The sequence below is a fragment of the Telmatherina bonti genome (assembly GCF_933228915.1).
Source record: "Telmatherina bonti genome assembly, chromosome: 9".
Classification (NCBI taxonomy): Eukaryota; Metazoa; Chordata; class Actinopteri; order Atheriniformes; family Telmatherinidae; genus Telmatherina; species Telmatherina bonti.
In genome coordinates, this window is record NC_136627.1 from 15,939,250 (window position 1) to 15,964,231 (window position 24,982).

General features: G+C 40.2%; 1 protein-coding gene across 1 annotated transcript; it reads right to left on the reverse strand.

Moving 5' to 3' along the window:
* Positions 1-2: 2 nt before the first annotated feature.
* sacs (sacsin molecular chaperone) lies at positions 3-23,758 on the reverse strand. Its single transcript, XM_079246849.1, has 11 exons — positions 23,598-23,758; positions 23,272-23,377; positions 22,393-22,543; positions 20,222-20,312; positions 20,063-20,148; positions 19,299-19,410; positions 18,430-18,576; positions 16,423-17,908; positions 15,707-15,798; positions 14,934-14,960; positions 3-13,049 (listed from the first exon to the last, which is right to left on the reverse strand). Exons 2-11 carry the CDS (start codon positions 23,292-23,294, stop codon positions 1,498-1,500), a joined length of 13,767 nt encoding a protein of 4,588 aa, XP_079102975.1. The 5' UTR covers positions 23,295-23,377; positions 23,598-23,758; the 3' UTR covers positions 3-1,497.
* Positions 23,759-24,982: the final 1,224 nt, after the last annotated feature.

Here is a 24,982-nt window from a genome sequence, read left to right on the forward strand (position 1 = left end):
CTAGTGGAGAAACTCTGCAGTTGCCTGAACTGAGCAGATATTTGCTTTGTACAACTGTTTAGCTTTTATGCAAATTCACACAAGCCTGTCTCAGAGTTCAAACTTTTTAGCTCAAAATTAAAATCATTCAAATATCAGAAATAATACAATGTCTGCATTCAAATAAAGTCCAAAAGTTTCTTTAATGGGTCTTTTTGAAACATTGGATTTGGTCATGCAATTTTCTAAAAATATTTCTTTGAATCCTACAAGTAACATACCAAGAGCCTTCTTCTCTAAAATGTGCCAGTATTTTAGTTTATGAAAAGAAACTGGTCCAGATCATTGTAGTGGAATTTATTAGGCCTTGCTATGGCACACTGCACATCAACATGAATTATTCCCAACATTCATTCAAGGATATACACTCCTCATGGTGGACACAGATACCAAGAAGCACATCTTGTTTGTAAATGGCATGTACAGTTTGTGGTCAGAGTGTGTATGGTTGTTAGATTAAGCCAATTCTGTAGATTTAAGCAATAAAAACGCAAAAGTACCACGTCCTGGCACTATTATATGCTTCTTAGACAAGAAAATTTAAATTACAGAAAATCTATGGACATGGTTTTAAGCTGGCAAAAGTTACATGTTGCAGTTGTGCCCACAATTATAACATCTACAGTATATGGCTCTTTGTCACAATATTCTTCCAAGTATGCTTGAACATATTAATAAAAAAAAACAAAGGAGAAATAAAAGTAACGTAAGCTACAGTAGTAATCACTCCACTTGCTACCCGGCTTTGTCTGCATGTACATGTGCCCAAACAAACAAACAAAAAAACAGTTTATATCTGAGTTTAAATTAATACAAAGTGTCTCTATTCACAATTGGATTCTCCCTAGTTGTTGGAGAGACTAACGTTACATGAGTGCAAATGTAAATAGATGAGGAGCTTCCAAAAAGTGCTTTGTCCATTAACAAGTGACTAGCTATGTTACAGGAAATGTACAAGTTTTACAGAAATAATAAAAAGGTCAGAAAAATACACCAAAACAAAATTTACAAAGATGATTGTATTTTCTTAACTTACTGAGATTTTGCAAATAGGACACGTTGCATGAGTATTTGAAAGAGTTGATCTGTTTCATGATAAGCACATCCTTTAAATTTGCTTAACTGGTTTTCAGTAGCAAGAAAATATATTCATTCATTTTTTTATAAAAGATAAAGTAAAAAAAGCAGCATCTTTTACGTCTAACTCAGAGCAAATATAGTCAACATTGGGACTTTGGTAAACAAAATATTACTGAGGCATCTTTATGTACAGCATATGCAGAAATGCGGCCTATAGGAGGTTACAAGAGCCATACATGTATTTACTGTGAGAGGGCCAAAGCCCCGCCATCACTGAAAAACTGCATATGTACCATAAGCTGCCAGCTGGATACTTCATGATCTGCATTGCACACAGCCACAACAGTCCCTCTCAAGATTCATTCATTTTTAACAGGATCAGATTTTTTGCTGCACAAAAGTTTCAAGCTTTATGATAATCCGAGCGGTGCACTCCATCACTCTCATTGCCACCTCTGAAGTGTATCTGTCATTAGGGATCTGTGGAAATGGAAGAAGATCAGGGTAGCGAGTTCTTAGGCTGTCTACACCATAACCCTCAAGGATCTGAACATCACTGGCGAGGCCTGTTAACTGGGAGCTGTATTCCTCCACTTTCTGAGCCAGAGCTGTTGGTTTTACATCTTTGTCAGATTTTCCTCTGACTGCATAGTCTGCAGCAATGAGTGCAAGTTTTGTGGCCAGGTAGCATTTAAAACAAACCCACTCATTAGCATTTTTATGAAGATCATTACGAGCAGCTGAGTAGTTTGCTCGTGCTTGCCTCAGCCATCTGCGGGCCTCCACAGGGTTTCCAACTGTCTTGAAAGTTGGGGGTACAAAGAAACGGTGAGAGTGCGATGACCCTGCATAGCTTGTGTAATGCTCCCTGAACTGTTGCCTTTCTGACTTGTGACTAGTTGCTTCTTGGTTCCAGGATGAATAAAACCTTTGAAATGAGAACTTGTCTGACTGGAAGCGGGTGGACGATGTGGAGTAGGCTCTCCTGGAAGTTCTGTCTGTATTTTGATGATCAGCCAAAGACTGTTTCTCCATCCTGTTGATCTCATTCTGCAAGTGCTTGAACACTTCTGTAGCAATGTCCAAATTTTCAGCATTTTTGTCAGGATGCCACTTGAGATATAATCGGCGGATTATCTTTTTCCTTTCTGTCTCAGGAAGCTTCCAAGCTTGTTCAATTACTAAGGTCACTTCTTTCAGAATCTCAGGCAAAGCATGAAGCTTAATCTTTTTTGGGGATTGTTTTTGAGACGGAGGTCGGAGGTTCTCTTTCCCAGAAAAAAGGGGTGGCATCATTCGTAGGCCAGAAGAACGACATTCTGGGCTTGTAGGGGTTGATGGGGAACTAGTGTCTCGAACATTGGTGCTATCATCTTGTCTTGAAAACTTGTAGAGGTCGAGTGAACTAACTATTTTGTACTCACTGTATCCAATGTCAATCTGGAAGCATTTCCCAAGGAAACTCGTGTTTTCCTCCTCTTCTCTTTCTACTTCTTGAACAATGATGGCGTATGTGTAGGTGGGCTGATAAGATCCATATATATCTCCCCCCTCAGAGTCTACAAGGTAGCCCACATATTCCCCTGGATAGAATACATTCATTGGATCCATGAGCAGTGTGTGGTGTATCTCAGCTGGTATTGGGGTTCCAGGGAGGGGTAGCTCCAGTTTTGAAGGCTCTGTTGAGTCATACTTTACACCAAGGTTGTCTAACTTCTCTGTGATTCTGTAGATATCATTGCAGCCCAACATGGCGATTAGATAGGACGTGTCAGAAATCAAATTATCTGTAGCAGATTTCAGTGTCATAGCGAGTGCCAGAAGAAAGTTGATGTCTTTGCTGTCTGAATGCTGGATATAGAGATGAATCACAGCTGTCCCATATCTCTTAAGGAAAGCAAGAGTTTCACTGCGACTGTGTGGAATGGGACTGCATCCTTTTACTCTTAAAGTTGTCTGGAGTTTCTCAAAACAGGACACTTTCAGTCCTTCGCAAAGGGCTTTGCATAGACGTATGGCTTTTTCTTCATTGACAAGGTATGTGTTATCATTCTCATGTTTCATTATTCTGATCAAACCTGTAATGAACTGCTCTGATGACAGCAGAAGCTGCAGGCGACCTTGAAGAGAGCAAAGAGCTCCAAATTGACACATTTTTGGAGAATCTTCATCAAGCTGCTCTTCAAGGATGCTACTCAACAGTCTAGGCCTTAATTTCTGTGGCAATAGCATGATGAGTTTTGTGTGGAAGGCATGATCTTTTCCAAGGTAACATTGGCTCATGTCAACAAGCATCTGAACCCCAACATTACCCTGAATTCTGCTTTTGTAGTGTGGGGCATCATCGAACACCAAGCTATTGGATTTAGCCAGTCTTCCATCATGGCTTGGCAGGTAAAATGTCAAATCTCTGAGACTGTCAAGATCTTTGCGAATTTCCACAGGATCATTGTGAAGGGATTTGAACAACCCAGAGACAACCCGTTTTACGGTTCTCATTTCATTTGGGTCAAGCTGCTTTCCCTCTGAGTTTCGATAAATTCTCCACAAAACTTCCATATATTGTTTGGTTGACACAACATCCTCTGTGCCAAGAAGTTTGAAAAGTTGATGGAAAGTACCAAGTTCAAGAGGTAGTTTGTACAAGTATGGTTTGAAGTCAGATTCATTGTCCAAATTGATGACCACTTCTTCAGGTTTCAGCAATTTCCATCCATCTTCAACCATGACAAAGGCCACGCCACGAAGTTGGTAACGGAAATCCCGTTTATCTGCACTTAGGAACTCGTATGTTGATCTTAAAACTTTGTTCCTGGTTTTCACCATCTCATCATCTGGGTTGGATATGTTACAGATGTTTTTGCAGTTGCTTATGACTTTCTCAAGTAGGGGATCCAAGTTGACACCCAACATGTTCAGCACTTGGTCAAGTTGTTCCTGCCCGCTAAGAGTGCTCTCCTCTTGGTCCTTTATGCTTGAAGGTGTAGCTTTCTCAGGAAGAATTGGACAGGATGTCCAAAGCAAGTGAATAATGTCTGTTTGCTTGAATTTTGGGTTTACTTGAGACCCACTGAAACGAATCAGAGGAAGGGTGCCACTCATCTCTTGGTACTGAGTATGAAGCTTGACGAGTTCTTTGGGAGCCCTCTCAGGACACAGAAATGGTATCATTGAAAGCTCCTTCAGAAAAGTACCTTGGAACAGATCTGACCTCTCATTAAAGATATGGTTCAAGAGAACATCAACAGTGGTTTGAACTTTTTCTTTGGTCCAACTCTCTGTTTGGGCTTTGATGCTGACCTCTTTTGCAAACTGAAGAACCTGTTGCTGCAAAACCTCATGTTTGAGACCAATATTCCGCAGAAAGGTTATCCATGAGGTCAATAACAATGTCCCATTCTTTGGTTTTGTCACTTGCTCGACTTTCTTAAAAAAGTCACTAGGTATGAATGACTTTGTAGGTAACATAACTTCAAACACATTCACTGTCTCATCATAGAAAAACTTGGCTGGCCTCAGTCTGTTTGTGTAGTCATAGATGAATGACAATCCCTCTAATTTCTCAAAGAGCTGGTCCTTCATCTTACATGATTCTTCCATTGACATAAGCCTTTCCTTCAAGTAGACAATGTGTTCAACTTTGGCATCATAGGAAAGACTCTCAAACTTTGGCAGGAGGTGTTGTAAGTATATTTCCAAGTCATCAATTGGCATACAGCCAAGGAAGGTGTAAAGTTCTTTCAGCTGTGGATTGTCAGCAAGGAAGGAAAAGGAAGGTGTGTGGGACCATTTTTCTATGTCTGCAGTTGGGATTGTTTTTGAAAGGATGTAGTTTGCCCCATAGTTTGCAATGCTGATGAATCTCCCACTATATGACTTAAAGCATGGGAGGAGTTTTAGGCTCTGTGCATCTAGCTGCGAGAGGTTGGCCAGGTTGCAGTTGAAATACAGCAGAAGAGCCTCAAAGTCCTTGTCCGTCAGGCTTGCTGTTTTAAATGCAGATGTTTGAATCATGTATTCCACAGCTTTCAGAATGCTTGATGGATTTTCAATGTTTGCTGTGTGCTGTGCCAGAAAAGGCATGATTTGATTCTCTTTCACACAGATTTTGTTCACTGCAAGCTGGATGCACCCTGCTTTCATCAGGGTATGAAAGACTTTGTCATTTTGGCCCTGTGGAAATATGGCAACATTCATCAAACTTAAAGGCAGTAGCACATCATTATCTGGGACAACAAGCTTCTCTCTTGCCATGAATTTGATTCCAGGTAGCAACGCCCAGTCTTTAAGAATGTCAACCACTGTCTCAAAGCTGGGCTTGATGTCCACCTGGTCTTCTTTAACAGCCATATTTTCACTGATGAAGCTCCACACATTCTTAAGCCAGGATTCACTTGCAAAAGTATCTCTCCATTTGACAGGGGTCCTAGTTCGATACTCTCTTGGTAGAACAGATCCTAGCAGTTCACCGAAGCTGCTGATGTCAAAGTTCTTTGCAGCTCCTGCTTGCAACAGAATGTTGCTGTACCTCATGTACAATGTATTCATGAACATTTCTTTCCTTGGTGATATTAGTTCATGATGTGTTGTCAGGAACTTAGGTCTCTTGAAATCAAATACCTGAAGCGTGTTGTCCATTGTTATCAACAGAGGTAAACCCTCGATTTTGACCTCATCCACTTCCACATCTTTGAAACAGTAGTCAACTAGAAGCTTCAGGTTATGAACTAGTTTATAGTTGGACTGCTGGAGACGGCATGGAAGTTTTCCGACATGGCATGAGGTGTCTGGCGAGGAGAAAGTGTGAAGGAAATTGCGGACATCACTTGGTGTTACATAACTGACTGGAATCCCTGCATCATCCAAACAGAAGTAAATGTTTGCCGTCTCATCGCAGCTGTGAACCAGATTGAAACCGATCTCAAGAAGCAAGGCTTTCAGCCTGTAGACATTTTCTGCTACAGACTTCCTTGATGTTATATTGTACTCTGTGTTTTTTAGGTGATGAAGCTCATCTTGTAGCAGATTATCAAAGAAAGCCCTGCCTTTGTTTGAAGTTGATGTATTCACCCACGATATGTAAATGACAGAGTGCATGTCAGAGTTGTCCATCTGTGCTGCTCTGACAACAGGAAGCAAGCGCTTTAGATCAGCATGGATGCAGTTGTACACTGCTTTAACCAAGCAGTACCAATCTGGCTGTATGTCAAGTCGGTTTGCTGGAAAGAAAAACAGATATTTCCGCAAGGTTTCCTTCACAACATGAAGCGGTGTACCTTGTAGTATAGTCATGGTAGGATCAGGACCTGGAAAGTACTGACGCTTCAGCTGAATCAGCAACTCCACACAAGCAGGGGCTATCAATGATGTCATCAAGTTATTATTCCAGTCACTCCTTACCCCGACTCCATTGTCATCTCTCCATAAGTTTCTCCTAGCTGAGTCCAGGGCAAAATGCCCATTGACATGAAAAGGCAAGCCAGTCTCCAGTGACAGTGGTAGAAAGCAAAAGGCTCTGTGAGGTTTTCTGTAGTTGTGAGTAACACATGCAGCCACACCTCCACGTGGAAATAGAGTTATGTCTTCATTTTTGTGAGCAGAGATCACACTTTTTGAGACATTTTCCATGTTAGAGAAGCCAGATCTGTTACAGATCATCCATGTGGTCAAATTTCCATCAGTGTCCTCAATGTCCATTGTGTAGGTTATCTGCTGGACTGGAATAGCATTGAGTTGCTTCTTTTTGGTCACACTATCAATGACAGAGGCATGAAACTGTTTGCGTTTCAGCCGATCACCATCTGTTATTTTGGCTGTCACAGAATAGAGTACTTTAAGTTCACCAGATGCATTATCAATTTGACAGATCGATATTTTCTCCATGTGGTTAAGAAACATGAGAAGCTCTGCACCGTCTGTTTTTAGCTTGTCCAGAAGGTTTTGTACCATTCTGTCTGATGCAGGGACAGAGCTGATCTCTGAAGTCTTTGCCATATCAGTGGAGCGGATCGGAAATCTGAACATTGTGCAGCGTTCTAGCTTAAAATGGGCTCCCAAATAGAGATTCAGAACATCTGAAAACTGGGATCTGAAGTCAGAGTCCAAGTCTCTAAACATTCTACCAGGACTCACAGATGTAGCTCCAGGTGCATACTGTGCATGCGGATCAAAGATGCATAGAATATCATTGTTTGAGATGAAAGACGGGCAGTCAGTTATGTGATAAACAGAATTGAATCCTATGCCATATTGACCAGTTTTTCCTGGGTTGGCCTCCTTTGTTCCTCTTCCAAGATTCTGAATACCTCTGATATCATCCTCTGTAAAGGGTTGGTTGTTGTATACACAGAGGGCAGGGCCTTGCATTGGGATCCATTTGTCATCAAATATTCTGTCAGTGGGGTGTGTCCTTGGATCAAACACAAAGTAGATTTCTGTGGCTTTAGCATCATCTGCATTTTGAAGCAGTTCTTTCAGCATTTCTTTCTCTGATGGATAAGCATTGAGGATGCTTTTAATTCTGCTGGTAAGTTTTTCTTTTTGTCCAAACTCACTGCCAAGTGGGGTGAAGCAGACATTGGAGGCATATCTCTCCAATGCTTTGTGGCGTTTTGGAACTGCTCCCAGTTTCACAGCAACCTCTCTTGGAATGTCCCCATGACAGTATTTCACAGATGAGTCTCTGACTTTGATCCATGGGCAATCATTGTAGCATAGGGATTTTGATGGCTGCAGTGTTAAATTGGAATCTGGTAACAGTATCCCACCATAATTCACTTGGCAGTACTCCTGGTTCTTATCCCGTATTAAGCTCCATATTCCCTCACTGATGATTCTGCGACACAATTGGAAGTTTTCCTCTGTGAGCACCTTGCGTCCACAGTCTTTTTTCACAATTTCAAGGACTGCAGAGAAATCCTCAACCGTGAAACTGGGTTGCACGCCAACATTTTCAAAGAGCTCTCGACAGCTGTTTCTATATTTGTTAGGGAGCTGATATAGATGGGGTGCAGCATCAAAATTAAGGTGGAATGTAACTTTGGAGGGACTGACGTATGTATTCTCCACCAAGATGGAGTTAAAGCCTTTCAGTTCTTCAGTTATTTGAGATTTTGCATTTTCATCCTGTAGCATTTCCTCATGGAGGTACTTATAACAGGCATTTGTTATGTTTTCCTGATATAGAGTGACTCCGTCAAATGACTCAGAGAGTTTCTTCAGTTGACTGATGACCAGTTCAACTGAGGGCTTCCTGATGAGTCCAAGACTGTCTTTCACAGCCAATGAAATTGCACCACAACCTTTGAAAGATGGAGAATTCTCGTTCAGTATTGGCTTCATTAGACATACTGTGTCCTGATGTTCAGTTGTGAAGAGTTCTCGAGGTGAAAACATTGTTGTTGGGGAAAAGCTGTTCCCATGCCATGGTAAGGAGAAACCTGCAGGCCTTGTTAGAAATGGAAGAAACTTAATGTCCTGTAGTATCTCCAAGTGCTCAGCTACTCCTGGATCCCTCATCTTCAGTTTTTCGTCAATCAGGCTCAGTAGTATGCTGCTGCGAAAGCATGCAGTTGTATGATCATTTTCATTTAGATCAATAACAGACTGAGCACGCTCAATCAAGTCCTCCCAGGACAGATCATCTTTCACCATGCCCAGAAGTACTAATTTCACAAGACACACAGGGTTTACATAGTCTTTTGAGGTCCCTTCAGGAAATCTTCCGTCATCAGTGTTGAAGAGTTTAGCAACTCTTCCCTCTGGGTGAATGAGTCTGGAAGGTAAAACAAGTTCCTTATTGGGGCCTGAGCATGGGATACAAGGAGTAACCCTGAGGATTGAGGCAAAATCTTCTAGCTTTTCATTCAAGACATAATGCATCAAGGGATCACGAAGCTCTTTGTCGATCTCCTGGATGTGGGGGAAAAAGACTTCTGAAAAGAAATCCTTTTCTGTCAGAGTGTTTTCCATTAATTTCCCTTTGCATCCAGCATCCTCAAATCCCTCCTTCACCCAGTCAGGGAGCTCAACAGCACAGAGGTTTTGTGAGCCACTTTTCTTGAGGTATTTCAAGAATATCTTGAAAGCCGCAGGACCAATGTCTGGCCTACAGAGTAAGGTATCATCAAGGAATCTGACATATTTGATTGACACCCAGGTTTTGCCATCTGAAAAAACTTTTGCCTGATCACTGTCACCTCCTTTTGAGATTTCTTGGTAAACACCCTGGCTGATAAGTGTAAAGTCATCATGTACTTGACTTGGATCTGGCCAAGCTGCATAATAGCTGTACTCAAGGAGTTCTCCACTTTCAGCCATTGAACGCAGCATTGTGAGTGCTGCTAAATAGGCCTGGACAATGACATGTCTCATGAACACAGAGTTCCACTGACCTTTGGTGTCAGTCTTCCAGATCTCTTTGCGGTTGGAAGTAACAGCAAAGCAGCCATTGATATGGACTGGCAGGCCTGTTTTGATTCTGAGAGGTAAGTAACAAAACACCTCTCCAATTGGTGTAGCATTTGTCTTCACAGTCCATTTGCGATTCTCTTCCTCAGAGAGTAGAATAGCCACCCCGCCACAAGGTACGAGTCCAAGTCTTTTTCCACTATCACTGAGGGAAAACTTGAGTGCCTCATTTGCATCCATGCATGAGCAAATGAGCCAGTTGGTGATGTCGACTGCCTTCTGTGGCATTTCATCTGTGTGTCTTCGTGTTTGGACACCCTTTGCTGCCATCTCAAAGTACTGGTTGGGATCTTCCTCTGAACCTCGAAACAACGGGGAATGGAGATCCACAATGCGCTTGAATACATTGTGAAACTCCTCCACCATAACACGTATGATGCAGCCAGACTTGGGAACATCAGCAGGTATCTTACTGGTGCTAGCAACTTTCTTCATAACCTTTGCTGCAGATTTGAGGATGCTCAGTGGTCCATAGGAGGCTTTGGATGACCACACACTTTTGTTGATTGAGACAACATCTTGTGCTCCTGCTGGGTTTGGTTCTTCGTATTTTAGGTATTTAAGTACCATACTTCCAACATGCTGAGTAAACAGAATGAACCGATGGCCACATATGCTGAACTCATCAACCAGAGAATAGATATCAGTGGTATTGTAGTACAGACTACTGATTTCGCTAACAGATGCCTCTTGCTCTGTTCTGAATGGCAGTCTGAACAGTGTACCATTGTATTTGTAAGGTGAATCCTGAGCTAAAGGAAGCTGGCAGTTAAACACATTGATGAAAGGTTTGAACTGGTTGGGAAATTTTCTTAGCCTCTTCTGTTGTTTGCTCCAGTTAATTTTGATGCCTGGATTTGACCTGTCCCTGATGTGCTTGCTGATATGATTGATGTTTGGATCAAACATGATCATGAACTCCCTGCTCATTATGATGGGGATATCAGTAATGTGATAGACAGAGTTGAATCCCAAGCCAAACTTGCCAACTTTGTCTGCTTCACACCTTTTCACTGATCCACCTAGCCTTGTGATATTCAGGAAGTCAGTGTCTGAGAAAACAGCGTTGTTGAAAGACCACAAAGACGGCCCATGGCAAACTATCATACCAGGGTCCAGGAGATTTTCTCGAATGTCTGTGTTTTTTCTCATATCAATGAGGAAGCTGCACTCAGTGGCACTTGCATCATCAGCATTCTGGAGGAGCTCTTTAAAAATGTCTGCTACAGATGGATATTCCTCCAAGATGTTCTTTATTCTCACTGTCAGAGGTTCTTGTTGGCCTGACTGCTCGAAGCCAAGATTCTCTGGATTTATTAATCTTGTACTCAAACATGGTACTTTTAGCCACTCTGCAGTTTTCATGGGGATATCATCATGGACCAATATAATTGGCTCTGAGGCATCTTCAAGTAAGTCATTCAAATCATCAACTTTGATGTCACAGTATGTGCATTCATGAATGGGTTTCATTGCTAATTTGCTTGGATCCTTGTAGCAAAGAATTGGCACATGCATGTTAATGTCTACAGGTATCTGATTGTTGTACAGCCATCTGAGGATGTTGATCAAAAGAAGAATGTCGTGTTTGCTTTCCTCCTTGGTTATCTCTCCTTCACATCTTTGTTGGATTGTAATGATGACATCTAACACGTGGCTTGGGACAACTTCTTCAACTGAGCCACAAAACTTAAAAAGCTTGTGAAACTTTCTCATTGTCTTTGGCAGAGAGTATAGGTAAGGCTGCAAGTCCAGGTCAGGGAGGGGTTTTAGGACTGTTTGGCCTGGTGATGAGAACGTCTTTCCTGTCCACACCCAATCAAAAGGCAGTGATTTCATTGCCTCTCTCGCATCCTCTAGATGAGCCTGCATGAAACCATAAATCTCAAACAAGATTTGCTGAAACTGATACCAATCCTCTGTGGTAAATGCTTGAGATTTATGCCAGTCATTCACTGCCTTCAAGTGCTGCAAAACCTGATCCACTTGTGGCCCAATAGTTAGCTTCAGTGCCTTCTTCATACCTGCGGATGTGTGTTCAACCAGTGGCACTGAGGATCCCACAAGCACTGCATGGGATAATTCACACATCTCAGACAAAGAGCAGATATTGAGAGTATCTCCAACCCAAGCAAGGGATTTGGGGTATGTTAAAGGTCTTTCTTTGCAGACAGGCACCCATTTCAGTTTTAGCAATGATGCCTGAGCATCAGCTGATTTTATCAGCTTGGTTTGTTTGTTAAGTATTTGCAGGAGTGTTCTTGCCTTTTTGGTGATGAAGTCCCAGTCAGGTTCTTCACTGCTTTGCAACTCCTCAATCTTCTTTGCCACTTTGAGTACATCTTTTTCAGTGAGCTGTACTTCATTTCTTAGCCCCAGTTGTCTAAGGGAATGAAGAATATCTGGGGATGTGGTAAATGTATTTGTAGGAAACCTGATTTTCTCTTCCATGTAGAACAGATTCTGTAGAATCTCCAGGTCAGGATCAAAAAGATCTGAGGCTTTGACTGACTTTCCACAAGGCAACTGAATGAATTTAAGGGCAGAAAGCCATCCTATGACAGATGAGTTTTCATTCTTTAGAAATGCCAGATGTTTAAGAGCCCAAAGCATGATTTGGGTTGTTTCATCCTTTGTGTAGAACCCCTTCTCAATATCTTGAATGATCATCTTCAAACATTCTGTTGTTTTCACTTGTTCAACATGTAGCATCTTGATTAGACGAATTGATTCCTCATCATGGCAAGCCACTAGGTTTTGTGATAGTTTTACATCTGGTGGGTACTTGGCTCTATGATGTAGAGCTTTAGCTCCTCTCAGCGATGTGAATACTGATGTACCCTCAGAATAGACCCCCACTTTCTCAAAGATGGAGACATCAAGCAGGGTATGCCTTTCCTTCTCTGTGATGTCAGATAGTCCTGCTAGATAGTTTCTGAGTGAAACTTTCTCTTTGACAGAGAAAGAGGAGACCTGGCTTGATAATCGCTGCACTGACAGTCTATCCACAATTTGCAGAAGCATGCTAGGAGAACATGGGTGAATGTAATTCTTGAGTAGAGGGTGCTGCAGACACAAATCCAGCTTTTTTATTACAACTCCTCCAAGTTTTTCTATGATTTCAAGAAGGCTTTCGGAAATCGATGCCTCTTCATCAGCCACAAGAATTATGGGTGAAGGTGTTTTGAGACGTAGAAGCTTAACTGTGCTCATGCTTTCCTCAAGTGGCACAAATGGAATCAAAGGCATGTCTTCAAAGGTACTCAGGTCATCCGCAAAGTTTATATAGAGATGCTTCCAAATCATCTTTAACCAGGAAACTGTAGGATGCTTTAGCTCTCTATTTCCTGGTTGCCATTCAACAGTAAAGTCCCTTGTTGGCCAGGCTGTAGCAAGGATGTCCTTGATGAGTCGTGCTGATCGTTCAGGGTTCAGTAACTGTAGCTGAGTGCAAGGCCTTCCTGTTAAAACAGAAAGAACATTTCAATTAGTTCTATTTATTATTTCAGATGCAGTCTAACCTGCTTTTTCCTTGATTATTGAATAACAGGTGTCAGGTTAAATGGTTAGTTTTTGAATAAATTAGAAAGCAACACAGCACAAACATATTCACTTTAATATCTGGCTTCCTATGAAGCTTCTCAGTGTGTGGCCTGGACAGTTTTCAATTTGACTGTTTTAATGTATACTGTTTTGTTGTATGCTCCTTTCGTTAGGTGACTTTTTTTTTTTTACATAGTGTGACTATCAAGTGTTAGTGGCTTTAAATGTATTGCACCCAGGAGTTTTTTGTTTCCTTCAGACTTCTACAGCTGGTATTGTTAAAGTGTATTTACCAGTGGAGCGCCGTAAGCTGTAAATGAACCTAACACATTGAAAATGTGGAAGACAGAGAGGTCTGGGATGAATCCTGATTTTTTTTCTGCCACAAAACTTCCACTGCTTCCTTCAGCCCTGCTGTTCAATGTCCAGCCTATTACTACCAAGATGGATGAACTGGACACATATGTCAAGTTTCAACCCAAAGTAGACTGGACTGAGGACAACTTCCAAATCTATGGAACATATCTACTATTATTCCAGTTCCTAAAGCTAGTAGACCAAGAGAAGTGAATGAATTCAGGTCTGGTGGCCATCTCTTGTGATAAAAAACATTGAGATCATTTGCGATGACTTTCTTTCTTTAACTGCCTGAAAAATACATCCTTTACAGTTAGCTTGCCAGGTAGGTAAAAGCATTGATGATGCTAAAATTTTTATTTAGGAATGCACAACTATCTTAAAACTCCAATGTCCCATGTTAGACTTTCATTTGCTGATTTTTCTTCATTTTTAAGAACATGCTGTAACAAGGTGCAGTGTGTTTTTGTGAAATTCTCTTTGGGCACTTGTCCGCTAGCATAATTTCAAATACTGGATCCACCCAGGGCTGTGTACATGCTTCCTTACTCTTTAATTTGTACACAGATGTAGAGCATCCCACCAAGGAAGCCGACTGTGGAACAGGTAATTGAGTCACAGGTAATTGGGTAAGCTGGAGACATCACTGATAAACCTGGAGATCCTCTGTCACTGGACTTTCATCTTATGCCCTCTGAAAGGCGTGATCATGTTAGAGGTTGGAAAACAAACTCATAATCAAACTCCTTTATCCCTTTTGCAATCAAACTCCTGCATGAAGGCTTCTGATGCCAATGAATATTTTTAGCTCCACCAAGGAGGTCATGTTTTACCTTTCATTTATGGGTTTGTTTGTTTGTATTCAAGATAACTCAAAAAGTTACGGCCAGATTTTCATTAAACTTTCAGGGGTTGTTGGAAATGTGAAAAGGAAGAACCGATTTAATTCTGGTTGTGATCCAGATTACCATTTGGATCCAAGAACTTCTTAACTTGTAGCTTATATATATATATTTTTTTTTTCTGTTGAATTTAATTATTGAGCTTTCCTGCTGCTGGTATAAAGACTGAAGCTATCACACAGCTACACTGACACTTTGGCTGTTCTTAATAATTCGTTTTATAGGTGGTTACTGTTGTTCTTGTTGTACAGCTGTGTTAAAAAAATTAACATGTAAAAAATATAACAGCAGTATTGGTTAGTAAGCCACAAAAACAAACTTGCAAAAGTCTGAGCACAATACTCCTTTGTTAATCTTGATATGAGTCCTAAGCATATTTTTACCATTTCAAGTGTAGGCAAAGAGCTGCTGTTGTAGAAGAGACTAATAATTCTTAACTTCTTGTTATGCAAATCCACTTACAGCATTCATTACCTTAAATACTTACAGTAAAGCCTTAGTTTTTGTTAATAGTAATTATATAGCACACTCTGAAATACCTACCCGAGCAACCCCAAAGGAACTGCTGAACTGCAATTCAAAAGACAAATTTGACATACGTGGGATCAGCTTTAATGTCTCTGTCTTATTTGCAGTTTATGTTAGCATATAAATACAGTTTAAACACAGCATCAAACAGAAATAAAATCTTTAGGAAGACATAAAGAATAAGCAGGAAATAATTTGCTGCAGGGGGTACATTAAAAGTTAGTTCCATTTTGCTTTTTTTTATGTTAAACTGCAGAACTGTTCCTTTCTCTTTGGGTATGGGTTCAGATCTGTTACTCAGCATATTCCCCCTGCCTGGCTTGTGGCCCTCTTGTGAGAGTCATGGCTGAGCATGGCAGTGGATGAACTGAGGATTTAATCTTTTGGAGTAAGTGGAATGTGTGGCACAAAAGCAATTCATCCATGAATCAGCATGCATTATCTGTTGTCTCTTTTCTGTCCCTCACTCCAAAATGAACTATGAGGAGTGTGCCGGCTTTAATACCCTGATGGAGTTATTGCACGGCAAGATGACCTTGTGTTACATTTACAAAGCTGAACTCACTAAACCCATGCTGTCATCACGTCTGCATCTCAGTCTCATTTTGAGATATGTCTCTGCCAGTTGCATCTTACGTGTAAAACTCTTAATCATGTTATCTAATACTGATGTTACAATTTCATTTGATAAAGTATTTCACCATATCATTCTCTTTTAAAGGTCACTGCTGGAATCAAAGCTGTACATGAAGTAAAACATTACTTTTAAAATAATTATGACCTATTACCTCTGCTTTTGGTTGCTTTCTTTAAACTGTCCATCACTGCTGGTTTTAGACTCTCCAGAATGAACCGATGCTCAAGTCCAGGATACAGAGACCTTAAGATAATGAAAAAGAGGCAGTTATGTGTAAATGTGTTTTCATTTTCACTTAGAAAAAGTACCCACTTATTAAGATTGAGTTAAAAGACCAACAAATTCTCCTAAAGATATTGATATACAGAGCCATATTCATGTTAACATGAGAAAGTAGGTAAACAAATGTTTATTTGTGTAGCATCTTTCAAAATAAAAATCACAAGGTGCTTCACAATTAAACACAAAACACAGGTCAAAATGAAACCAAAAAAAAAAAAAAAAAAAAGAATATTTAAGAGACAGGACAATAAATTGAATAGTGTTTGAATAGGAATGCTTAATTGCTTTGTGGGGGAACCTTAAAACATGTTAATCACATATCAGCCAGACCCTTCCCTTAATAATTCTGGGGGAAAAAAAATCTGCCTTTAAATAATAAATGTGCTTATTTGAAATAAAAATGGCCTACACCATGGCCTATACGTGCATGATTAAAACCAGACACAGAGCCAAATACATACTTTGCATTGTTCATGGAAATGCAATCCAGATTATTTCAGACAAAAATACAACTTCATTGTGATTCATCTTTAAAAGCCAGCTATTTATATTACTGGCTATTAACAGATTTGTCTCAATATTTACCTTGGAAACTCCTCAGATGAGATGTAAATGGCATCCTTTTCTGTGACTGAGGATGAAAAAGTTGTAAAAGTCTCATCTTGCAGTGGCAGGAGCTCAAGTCCTATAAGGTCACCGTAATTGGCATCACTCAGGACAAACTCCAGCAGCAGCAGTTTCTCTTGTGAGGGGCCTTTGTGCGTGTTCTTCCTGATGGTCTGTCGCAGCAAAGACGGAGTCACCTTGCTTACTTCAGTAGGTTCAGCTATGTAGGTGCCCAAGACAAAGTCAACTGTAGCAGGTACCTCTGCCACCTGCATCCCTGAGCTTTGGAGGTAGTTGATCACAGTCTCTGAAATGTCCTCACCTGTGTCAAGCTCTGAGAAAACTGCCTGGTTCACCCCAATCCAACTTCCACTGAGGGAATAGATAACTTGCTGTTGCAGCAAGTCATGAAAAAGTGGCTGAAGAATGGGAGTCCAGCGGGACTTGATCTGCTTTGGGTCTGGCCAGGCCCTATACGTCCCTGTAGGGGACAAAGGAAAGTCTTGGTCTTTTTTAGCCTGCACCCTTTTTATAGCCTCCGTTATGAGAGTAAAGTAAGCCCTCGGGATGACAGTGATAATAAGCAGCTCATTCCACAAGGCAGCCGGATCTCTCCATTGGTCCACTTCCCGCCACTTGATGCTCCTACGGTTGTCTGTGAGACCAAAGAAGCCGCTGACATGAACCGGGAGCCCCGTCTCACTCTCCTCACCAGGTGGAAGAGGAAGGAAACAAAAGGCTCGTCCTGAGAAACCAAATGAGGCACCCTTGTCCTCTTTGCTGATTAAAGAAAGAGGGAGGGCAATGCCAATTGTAGGCATGAACTTCAAATCATCTGCCAGAGAGTCCAACTCAGCACACATCCCTCTCCCACCAACTCCATTACACACCAGCCACGTCATCCTCTGAGTCTCTTTAGCTGTTTCATCTTGAGTCTCTATGTTGACCTGGTAAGTGACGCACATTACGGAAGAACTTGGGACCCCATTACTGTAGCTATCCACAGCCTGAGCCAGAGTTTTGAGTGCACTGGGTCTTTCTAGTTTATCATCTGTATTCTCTGTTGCTGTAACTTGAAACAACATCCGCTCTGTGCCATCAGACTCTCGCACATGTAAAGAGATCTTCTGAACACTCTTCAGGAAGAGGAGCACTGTGTCTGCATCAGCTTTGAAAGACTCAAAAAGCTCCAGAACCTTCTCCTTGTTGTAAATATTGCCACTGAGCTGGGAAGGTTTCATGCGGAGTGGGAAGCGGAAAAGAGTTCCTGGAAAGCTGCCATCTTTGATGGTTTTCTCAGAACTCCCAAACATCCCAATGTAGGGAGCAAATTGGTCAGCAAGTTCTGTGATCTCCTTTGTGTCTGTCTTCAAGTTCCAACACTGTCCAGACTCGTTCACCCCAAACAGGGTCTGATGAGGGTCCAGCATGGCAATCTGGTCTCCGCTGAATATGCTCGGAACATCTAAAACACAAAGGTGCACAACAAAACTAAATAAATATTTGTGAAAAATTCAATAAACATATTCTATTTTCACATCTACATATAGAGATGCTTTACCATATATATAATGTAAAAAGCATTAAACAAACAGTTTTTATTATAGTTGTTATTATTATCTGCTGTGAACGATTCATATGTTGTCAATCTAATGAGAAAGTGTTGGGTTTGGAGATTCAGTAAGGCATATTAATGCAATGCCTTTCAGGATTTTATATTAGTGGAAGGTAATTATTTCTAATCCATCCCATTCTGATTTATAGCTCAATTTATTTTTAGAGTGCTGCATAATAATTTATTCTGCAGTCACACTGGGTTTTTTTTAATTGTCATGCAAATGACCAACATGAAAAATGTGAACAAAGCATATTTAGTTCAATAGATAAGAGTTTGTGTGACCTTGTTTCTAAAGTCAATATACATGGGAACAAAGAATTAAGTCAACATTTGAATATTAAAAAAATGCATTTTAAAACAGTTCTCACCTGTAATATGATACACTGAGTTAAAGCCAATACCAAATCGTCCAACCTTCAGCGGATCATCTCTTTTTCTGCTCCTTGCAATCTCCTGAATCCCGTTCCAGTCTTCCACTGTGAACACTGCATCGTTGTAGACATACAGTGCTGATCCTGCAAGTCAGCATAAACAAGCTCAGAAAATCTACCAGGACACAATCCATCAATCCATCCATCCATCCATCCATCCATCATCCATCCATCATCCATCTATATATACAGTACATGCATTCATTCATCCATATTCTATACATTCCTTAGATACTTTATTGACCCTGAAGAAATTTTGAAGACTCAGAACAGGTAAAAAAAAAGATAGGTATGTACAAATAAATATACAAAATGATTATATAAAAGGTAGATTAAAAGTCACAAAGACATTTAAGGTGACATATGTCAATAAAGTGTCAGAATAAATGGCAGTCCTACGTGCTGTTCATTTGTGGTGCTTAAGTGCCCCCATCCTCCCATTCTTCAGCAGTGTGCCATTAAACAATCTGATGTTCCTTGGCGGGAAGGATTTTCTGATTCTCTCAGAGGAGCAGCTAAGTGACAGCAGCCTGCCACTGAACTAACTCCTCTATGTTGTGATAGTGGCATGCAGACGATGGCTGACATCATCGGTGATGGACAGCAGCGTGTCCAGTGGTCTCCTCTCTGCAACTGACTCTAGATCCATTCATTCCAGCTTGTCTGATTAGTTTGACTAGTCTGCCCAGTCTGTTTGTGTTCCTCTTCCTAGTGTGCCCTTCCCAGGACAACATACATGTATGCTCAGCCAGTTGTCCCAGTCAAAGATCAATGCATTTTCCTGCTGTACTTTACTAACTGCTAACCTTGATGTTGAGCCATGTCTGGTGACCAGACTGACTCCACGCCATACTCAGTCTCATCGTACAAGAACTTAACCTCTGTGGCCCCAGCATCCTCTGCATTTTGAATCAGCTCCTTCAAGGTGAAACAGAGAAACGGCATACGAATGAAAACAGACATAAATTGAAACAGACTGTTTAACCGAAATTTAAGTTAAAAAAAGCTTACACTAAAGTTTTAGTTTTCATGTCATATAATTTTATTCAGACATCCTTGACATAAAGCAAAAAATAACAGTAATAATAAATAAATAAGCAATCTCTGAAAAGAAAGGTAGAAGCCTAAGCTTATTTAGCCCACCCCAGTGAGGGAATAATTAATAATTAAAGTAAAAAGCTTCATTTAGGTCATTTAGGCAATACTTACACCATTTATTACAACATAGCTGACAGCAGCAAGTTAAAAGGAAAGAAAAGCTCTGTTGCATGGCGTCAGCTTAACATATGATCTCATTACAAACTTTGGAAGACTGCTTGAAATGGGCTGTGCTTCAATTTTGGGCTATTTCAGGATCTTAAATCAAACGTACCAAACAAGACATCTACAAACATCAAGTTTACTTCCTGATAAAGCGATAATTCAGCTTCCCAAGTAACACCCAAAAGGTTAATAAAGACTTTTTTTCATTTCTGCATTTGCCTAATGTGTCAGACTGTCAGCAATAACTATGCAGATAAATGGCTTCCAATCAATAAAAATTCACATATTGATAAAACAGAGCACTTACTTTTAGAATCTGTCCACCCTCGGGATACCTCCTCAGTATATCTTTTAAAAACTCCACAAGTGGAGGCGTGGTCTGGCCAAACCTCCCTGCAGCAGACACCCAGGTGAACTTCACTGTTACAACACATTTATTTCTGAGATAAGGATGTTTCCTTCTTACCTCCTCCTTTTAGACCCCTTCCCTCCAGGGTGATCGATACATCTGAGCTTCCTGTGAGCACCAGGCTACTAATCTGCACGCTGTCATCCAGCTGTAAAGGATTGAGGTGAAGACAGGACATAACTTTACATAACACATGATAAAAGCATTTTACCAAACAAAACATAATAAATAATCTGATAACGTCCATAGTTTGCTAAATTTAGGTTCTTCCTCTGTAAACAGTTTTATCATTCACACCACATTTAAAAATGTGTGTCTATAAGAGCAATAAACAATTGCTTTTGCATCAATATTCCTGCATTGTTTGTCTCTTGCTGTGGCTACTGCTACATCACTTGTGGTGAATTATTGCACATTGGATGATAAACTATCTTTTCCTGGTGCATGTTTCAAAATCAATGCCGCAGAGAGTAAGAGCCGGCACCAGGCCTGACGGTGCAGCTGTTAAGGGCTCTTCAAGGTGACACTGCGGCTCGCTGCACTCAGCAGTCTTTTGACCATCATCATGCTGCCTGGACAACTGAACTGTGCATGAGAAAAACCCTCAGTCATCACCCTCATCATGGTCACGGCACCGTGAAATAATCACAGCACAACACAGGACAAAGGCCTTAAAGTCTTCAGTGCCAGATTATCATTTGATAAGGGAGCAATGCAAAGTGCAAAATACATAGTTTAAAAGACAAGAGACAATAGTGGTTATATTAAACAAGAAAAATAACCAATAAAAACTTAAGCACACATATTTTCTCTAAACCTTCCCCTGTCAGATTATAAGCAGTACATATGTGTTTAATAAAAGGTTTAATAAATTTAATAATGCATTTATTAACAGATAGTTGTCCACATTAAAAAATAATAATAAATAAGCCAACTTAAAGTGAATTGCAACCAAAACATGTGTACTACGGTGAAAGTCTGAAGTACTGTTCAGCATCGAGCTTGTGCAACTGGATGTTTTATTTAATTTGAGAGCATCCAAAGACAAGGATCTGTAACAATAAATACCTCCTTTCAATTTTTTTTTCAAAAGCAAAGCATTCTTCGGTTAAGTGAAGCATCTGGCAGAGTCTCCTCCATCGGACTGCTGCCAATTTTTATTGCATCAGTCAGAAGAGCAAAGTCATTGGAGACAGACTTACATCAAGCCAGCATGATGGAAACTGTTTTCATTATTTTGTTCTCGTGAATGCTTCACATAACAACATTCATAGGAAAAGCGGAATACAACAGTAAATATCTTCCTTTTATATTAATCAAGCCTGAAAATGGATGGGGTATTAGCTGGTAGGGGTGGTATGAAGCTAATTTTGTATATGAGACCAGGGCGGGGGAAGTTGCGTGCAATGAGCAACACCTGGTACTTTCTGTCAGCTGCGGCTTGAGACATTAGGTCAGATGCCGTTATGTTAGGTCGTTCACTGAGTGAGTTATCACAAACTACATACTGCACATTTATTTTCCAAGAAAGGGACAGTCGTAAAAAAAAAAAAAAATCAGCCTTCATATTACAAGTTCTTATTTATTGAAACTAGAAAAAACTGTTGGCATGCATTTTAGAGAAAACAATATATTTGTAGTAATAAAAATCTAAATAAGCATCAGTTTAGCAAAGCATTTGTGAATTAATTATTGTCCCATATTGCTACGGGATAAAGTAAGTAAGCAAGTGCATTGATCCAACAACAAATCAATAAACAGTAAAATTGATACATGAAGACCATACTGAGGTGAGTCATGAGATCAATAACAAAATAAGGGCTCATTTACTGGCTAACATAAATAGCTAGTAATACCTCAAGGATGACTTGCAGCACTCCAGACAATGGAGCATCTGTGAAAAGTTTGTCACAGCATTTGTGTTGCACTTGTGGATAAGTTCTTCCTCTGGTCATTGTGCAGTGTTATTAGCAAAATGTGACATAGTCACAGAGTACCAGGTACCATCCAAGGAATTTGAGAAAAATGGACTTATCAATGGACTTCTGTCCTGAGTGTTATTTTCATTCCATTCACTAATACGAGTAACAAGAAAACACCACCGACATGATTCAAACACTTATTCTTTTAATTGCTATAGTCTTTTTCTTTTACATAGATCATTTGGTTCTATTGGGATCACAGTACATCACTGATATGCTGGTGACATTCATCTATAAAGCACTCACCATTCGTCCATTGTGAAGCAGTCGTTGCTCTTTAACAGGGAAGTTTGTCTCCTCATACAGCAGCTGTTTGACATCTTGGACAGATGTGAAGGGGGAGACTGGGTATTTTCTCAACCCAAAGCACTCATGACGAACTGTCACCCATGGCAACCTAAACATAATAATGATTTTAAATAAGTGTTTGACATGGTCACAAAATTTTAAATGTAATCTACATTCAACTAACTAACAAGACCATCAACTGTAGTTCAAGGGACGGGATTAGAAAGAAGATGTAAGGGTCATGATTACCATCATTATAGATAAAATTTCAAGCTAGATGAACGGGTCACCTGCTTATTTAGTATTAGTGCAATTTCAGGTTTGTATAAGACCTATCAGAAGATCTGATCAAATCACTTTAGTTTCTGGTCACCTCTACCTCAATTAACAGTACACAGAGTATGTGTAATCCAAAATGTGATACCTGCTATGGATTGGTGTTTTTCTCTTGTGTAAGGAAAACCTCCAAATTAGCCTGCCAGAGGCAATAAAACAAATTATTCCTGCTTATTCAGCAGCAGGCCATTGGATCCATGCAGCCAAGTGCACACTGGTGCATTCACTGAAGCTGGGTGGGTGTGGCAGCAACTCTAGCCTGGTTTGGATTCTCCTTAGCTTATATTAAACACACAAGATGTGTGGGTAAATTAAAAAAAAAAAAAAAAAAAAAAAAAAAAAAAAACAGACCTACAAAATGACACAAATCTGTCAAAAACTGTTATGTCTCTCACACATTATCACAATCTTGTTTTACTACGGAACTGTCTGAACATATAGAGTAATGAAAAAATAACTACATGTCTATAGGACTATTTTTTCAGGACAGAGTAAACTTACCACGGGTCTGGACAGTTTGCCATGTCGTTGCTGCTTTATGTCCCAGCACACACACTTTCATTGGACTATCTTCTCTCAGCGCAGGGATACTGCACCCGGAGAGCAGCTGTAAAGAGACAAGAAACACGTTATTTTCCTATATAAACCTGTTCATTAAACTCAGCACTGTGACTCATCTATGCCAGACTAGTTTGAATTTTTACTCGACCCAAAAAGACCCATAAAACACATTGCTTTAATAGTGGCTTACAGCCTCCGCTTGAGCCGTACATCGCCAGTGCACAGTATTATGTTTAGCCTCTTTTATCCCAACAAACCACACTCACTTGTATCAGTCCTGCGCGCGCCCTTTACACTCTTTCTTTCAAAGAGCAAATGCATTTCACAGTAGCCCAAGTTCCTAGAAAAAATGACAATAGCAAGTGGCATGGTTAATTCCCTCCAACAACATTGTAACTCCTTCAAAGGCGATGTTCTAATAATAATGAATTACACTTCCCGTGAGAGAGGAAAAACAGCGGACATGAAGCAAGAGGATTCCCCCCCGTTAACTTCCGTGTCGTCATAAATCCCGTCAGACAGATTTATCAGGCTCAAGTGTGTCTTATCGCGTGGTTAAGAGTACGCCATGCCTTTAACTTAAAGTGTAATATAACACGTGTTTATATGCACAATCTTAATTCAATTTTCTTGTTTTTTCCTTTGCAATTTTCCTCTGGAAAATGACATGGTGTTGACCAAATAATTGCCGCGCATGCGTATTAGTGTGTCTGTAGAAACTATCTGTAGGTTATTTTAGTTTACAAGGGCATACTAGTTTAATTACCTGTCCCATCAACTATACTTTAACAAGGTAAATGTACAACAGTGTACATCAGGTGCGTTCGAGTTCATCTGTAGATCAGGTAAAACGAAACAGTCAGCAGAGATGATGAAAGATGAAGAGCTCCCACTCTGCACTTAACTAATAGCCCTGCTTGCCAACCAATGTAACCTATTGACGTGTTGCATTGATATTTTAGAGTGAACGCCTGGCAACTGAAATAGGGCAGTTTCATTGTTTGCATGTGCGTCACACCAACATTTTGAGTAATGAAAATCTCTGCCAAAGGGGTCAGATACACTGATAGAAGTTACAGATGCAGTAAGCATCATTTATTATTTTATATCTGTAAAGTTTGTGAACCCATTCTTTTTGCTTCCTGCATTTCTGATAAAATCAGATGGACAAGAACTCGATGTAAATGAAGATGCATAAAAATGTTCTGTGGTGATCAATTCATAAAATGATGTCCTGTCTTTTTTCCCCCCCAGAAGTTGACATTGTGTGTCAACAAAATATACAGTCTATGGTCAACACTCATTGTTCTGTCATTGATGGCATGTTGTTGTAGCCAAAATACCGCAAAACAGTCCCACGCATAATACCACCACCATGTTTTTCAGATACGAAAGGATCTTTCCTTTTCTCTAAAGATAATCAGAAACATTAATACACAGCGTGAAAGAGCTAAAGCTGCTTGAACTCTGTTTGTTTAAAATCTTGCTAACTATTATTATGTTTCACCTTGGTCTTACAATGATATATGCTGGTTGATAGGCAATGATCGTATCATTTATTTATTTATTTGTTTGTTTATTCATTCATTCATTCTCAAATTGTATTTTTCCGTTTTCAGGTCTGTATTGCTTTGTTCTCAAATAACCTTTT

Excerpts from the sequence above, each read along its gene's own strand:
- sacs (XM_079246849.1), bottom strand. The coding sequence starts at position 23,294 with ATGGCAAACTGTCCAGACCCGTG. Across the intron at positions 20,313-22,392 it reads TGCTTCACAATGGACGAATG|CTGGATGACAGCGTGCAGAT; the intron begins GTGAGTGCTTTA and ends AATCCTTTACAG. Across the intron at positions 17,909-18,429 it reads CTCAGTGTATCATATTACAG|ATGTTCCGAGCATATTCAGC; the intron begins GTGAGAACTGTT and ends TTTGTGTTTTAG.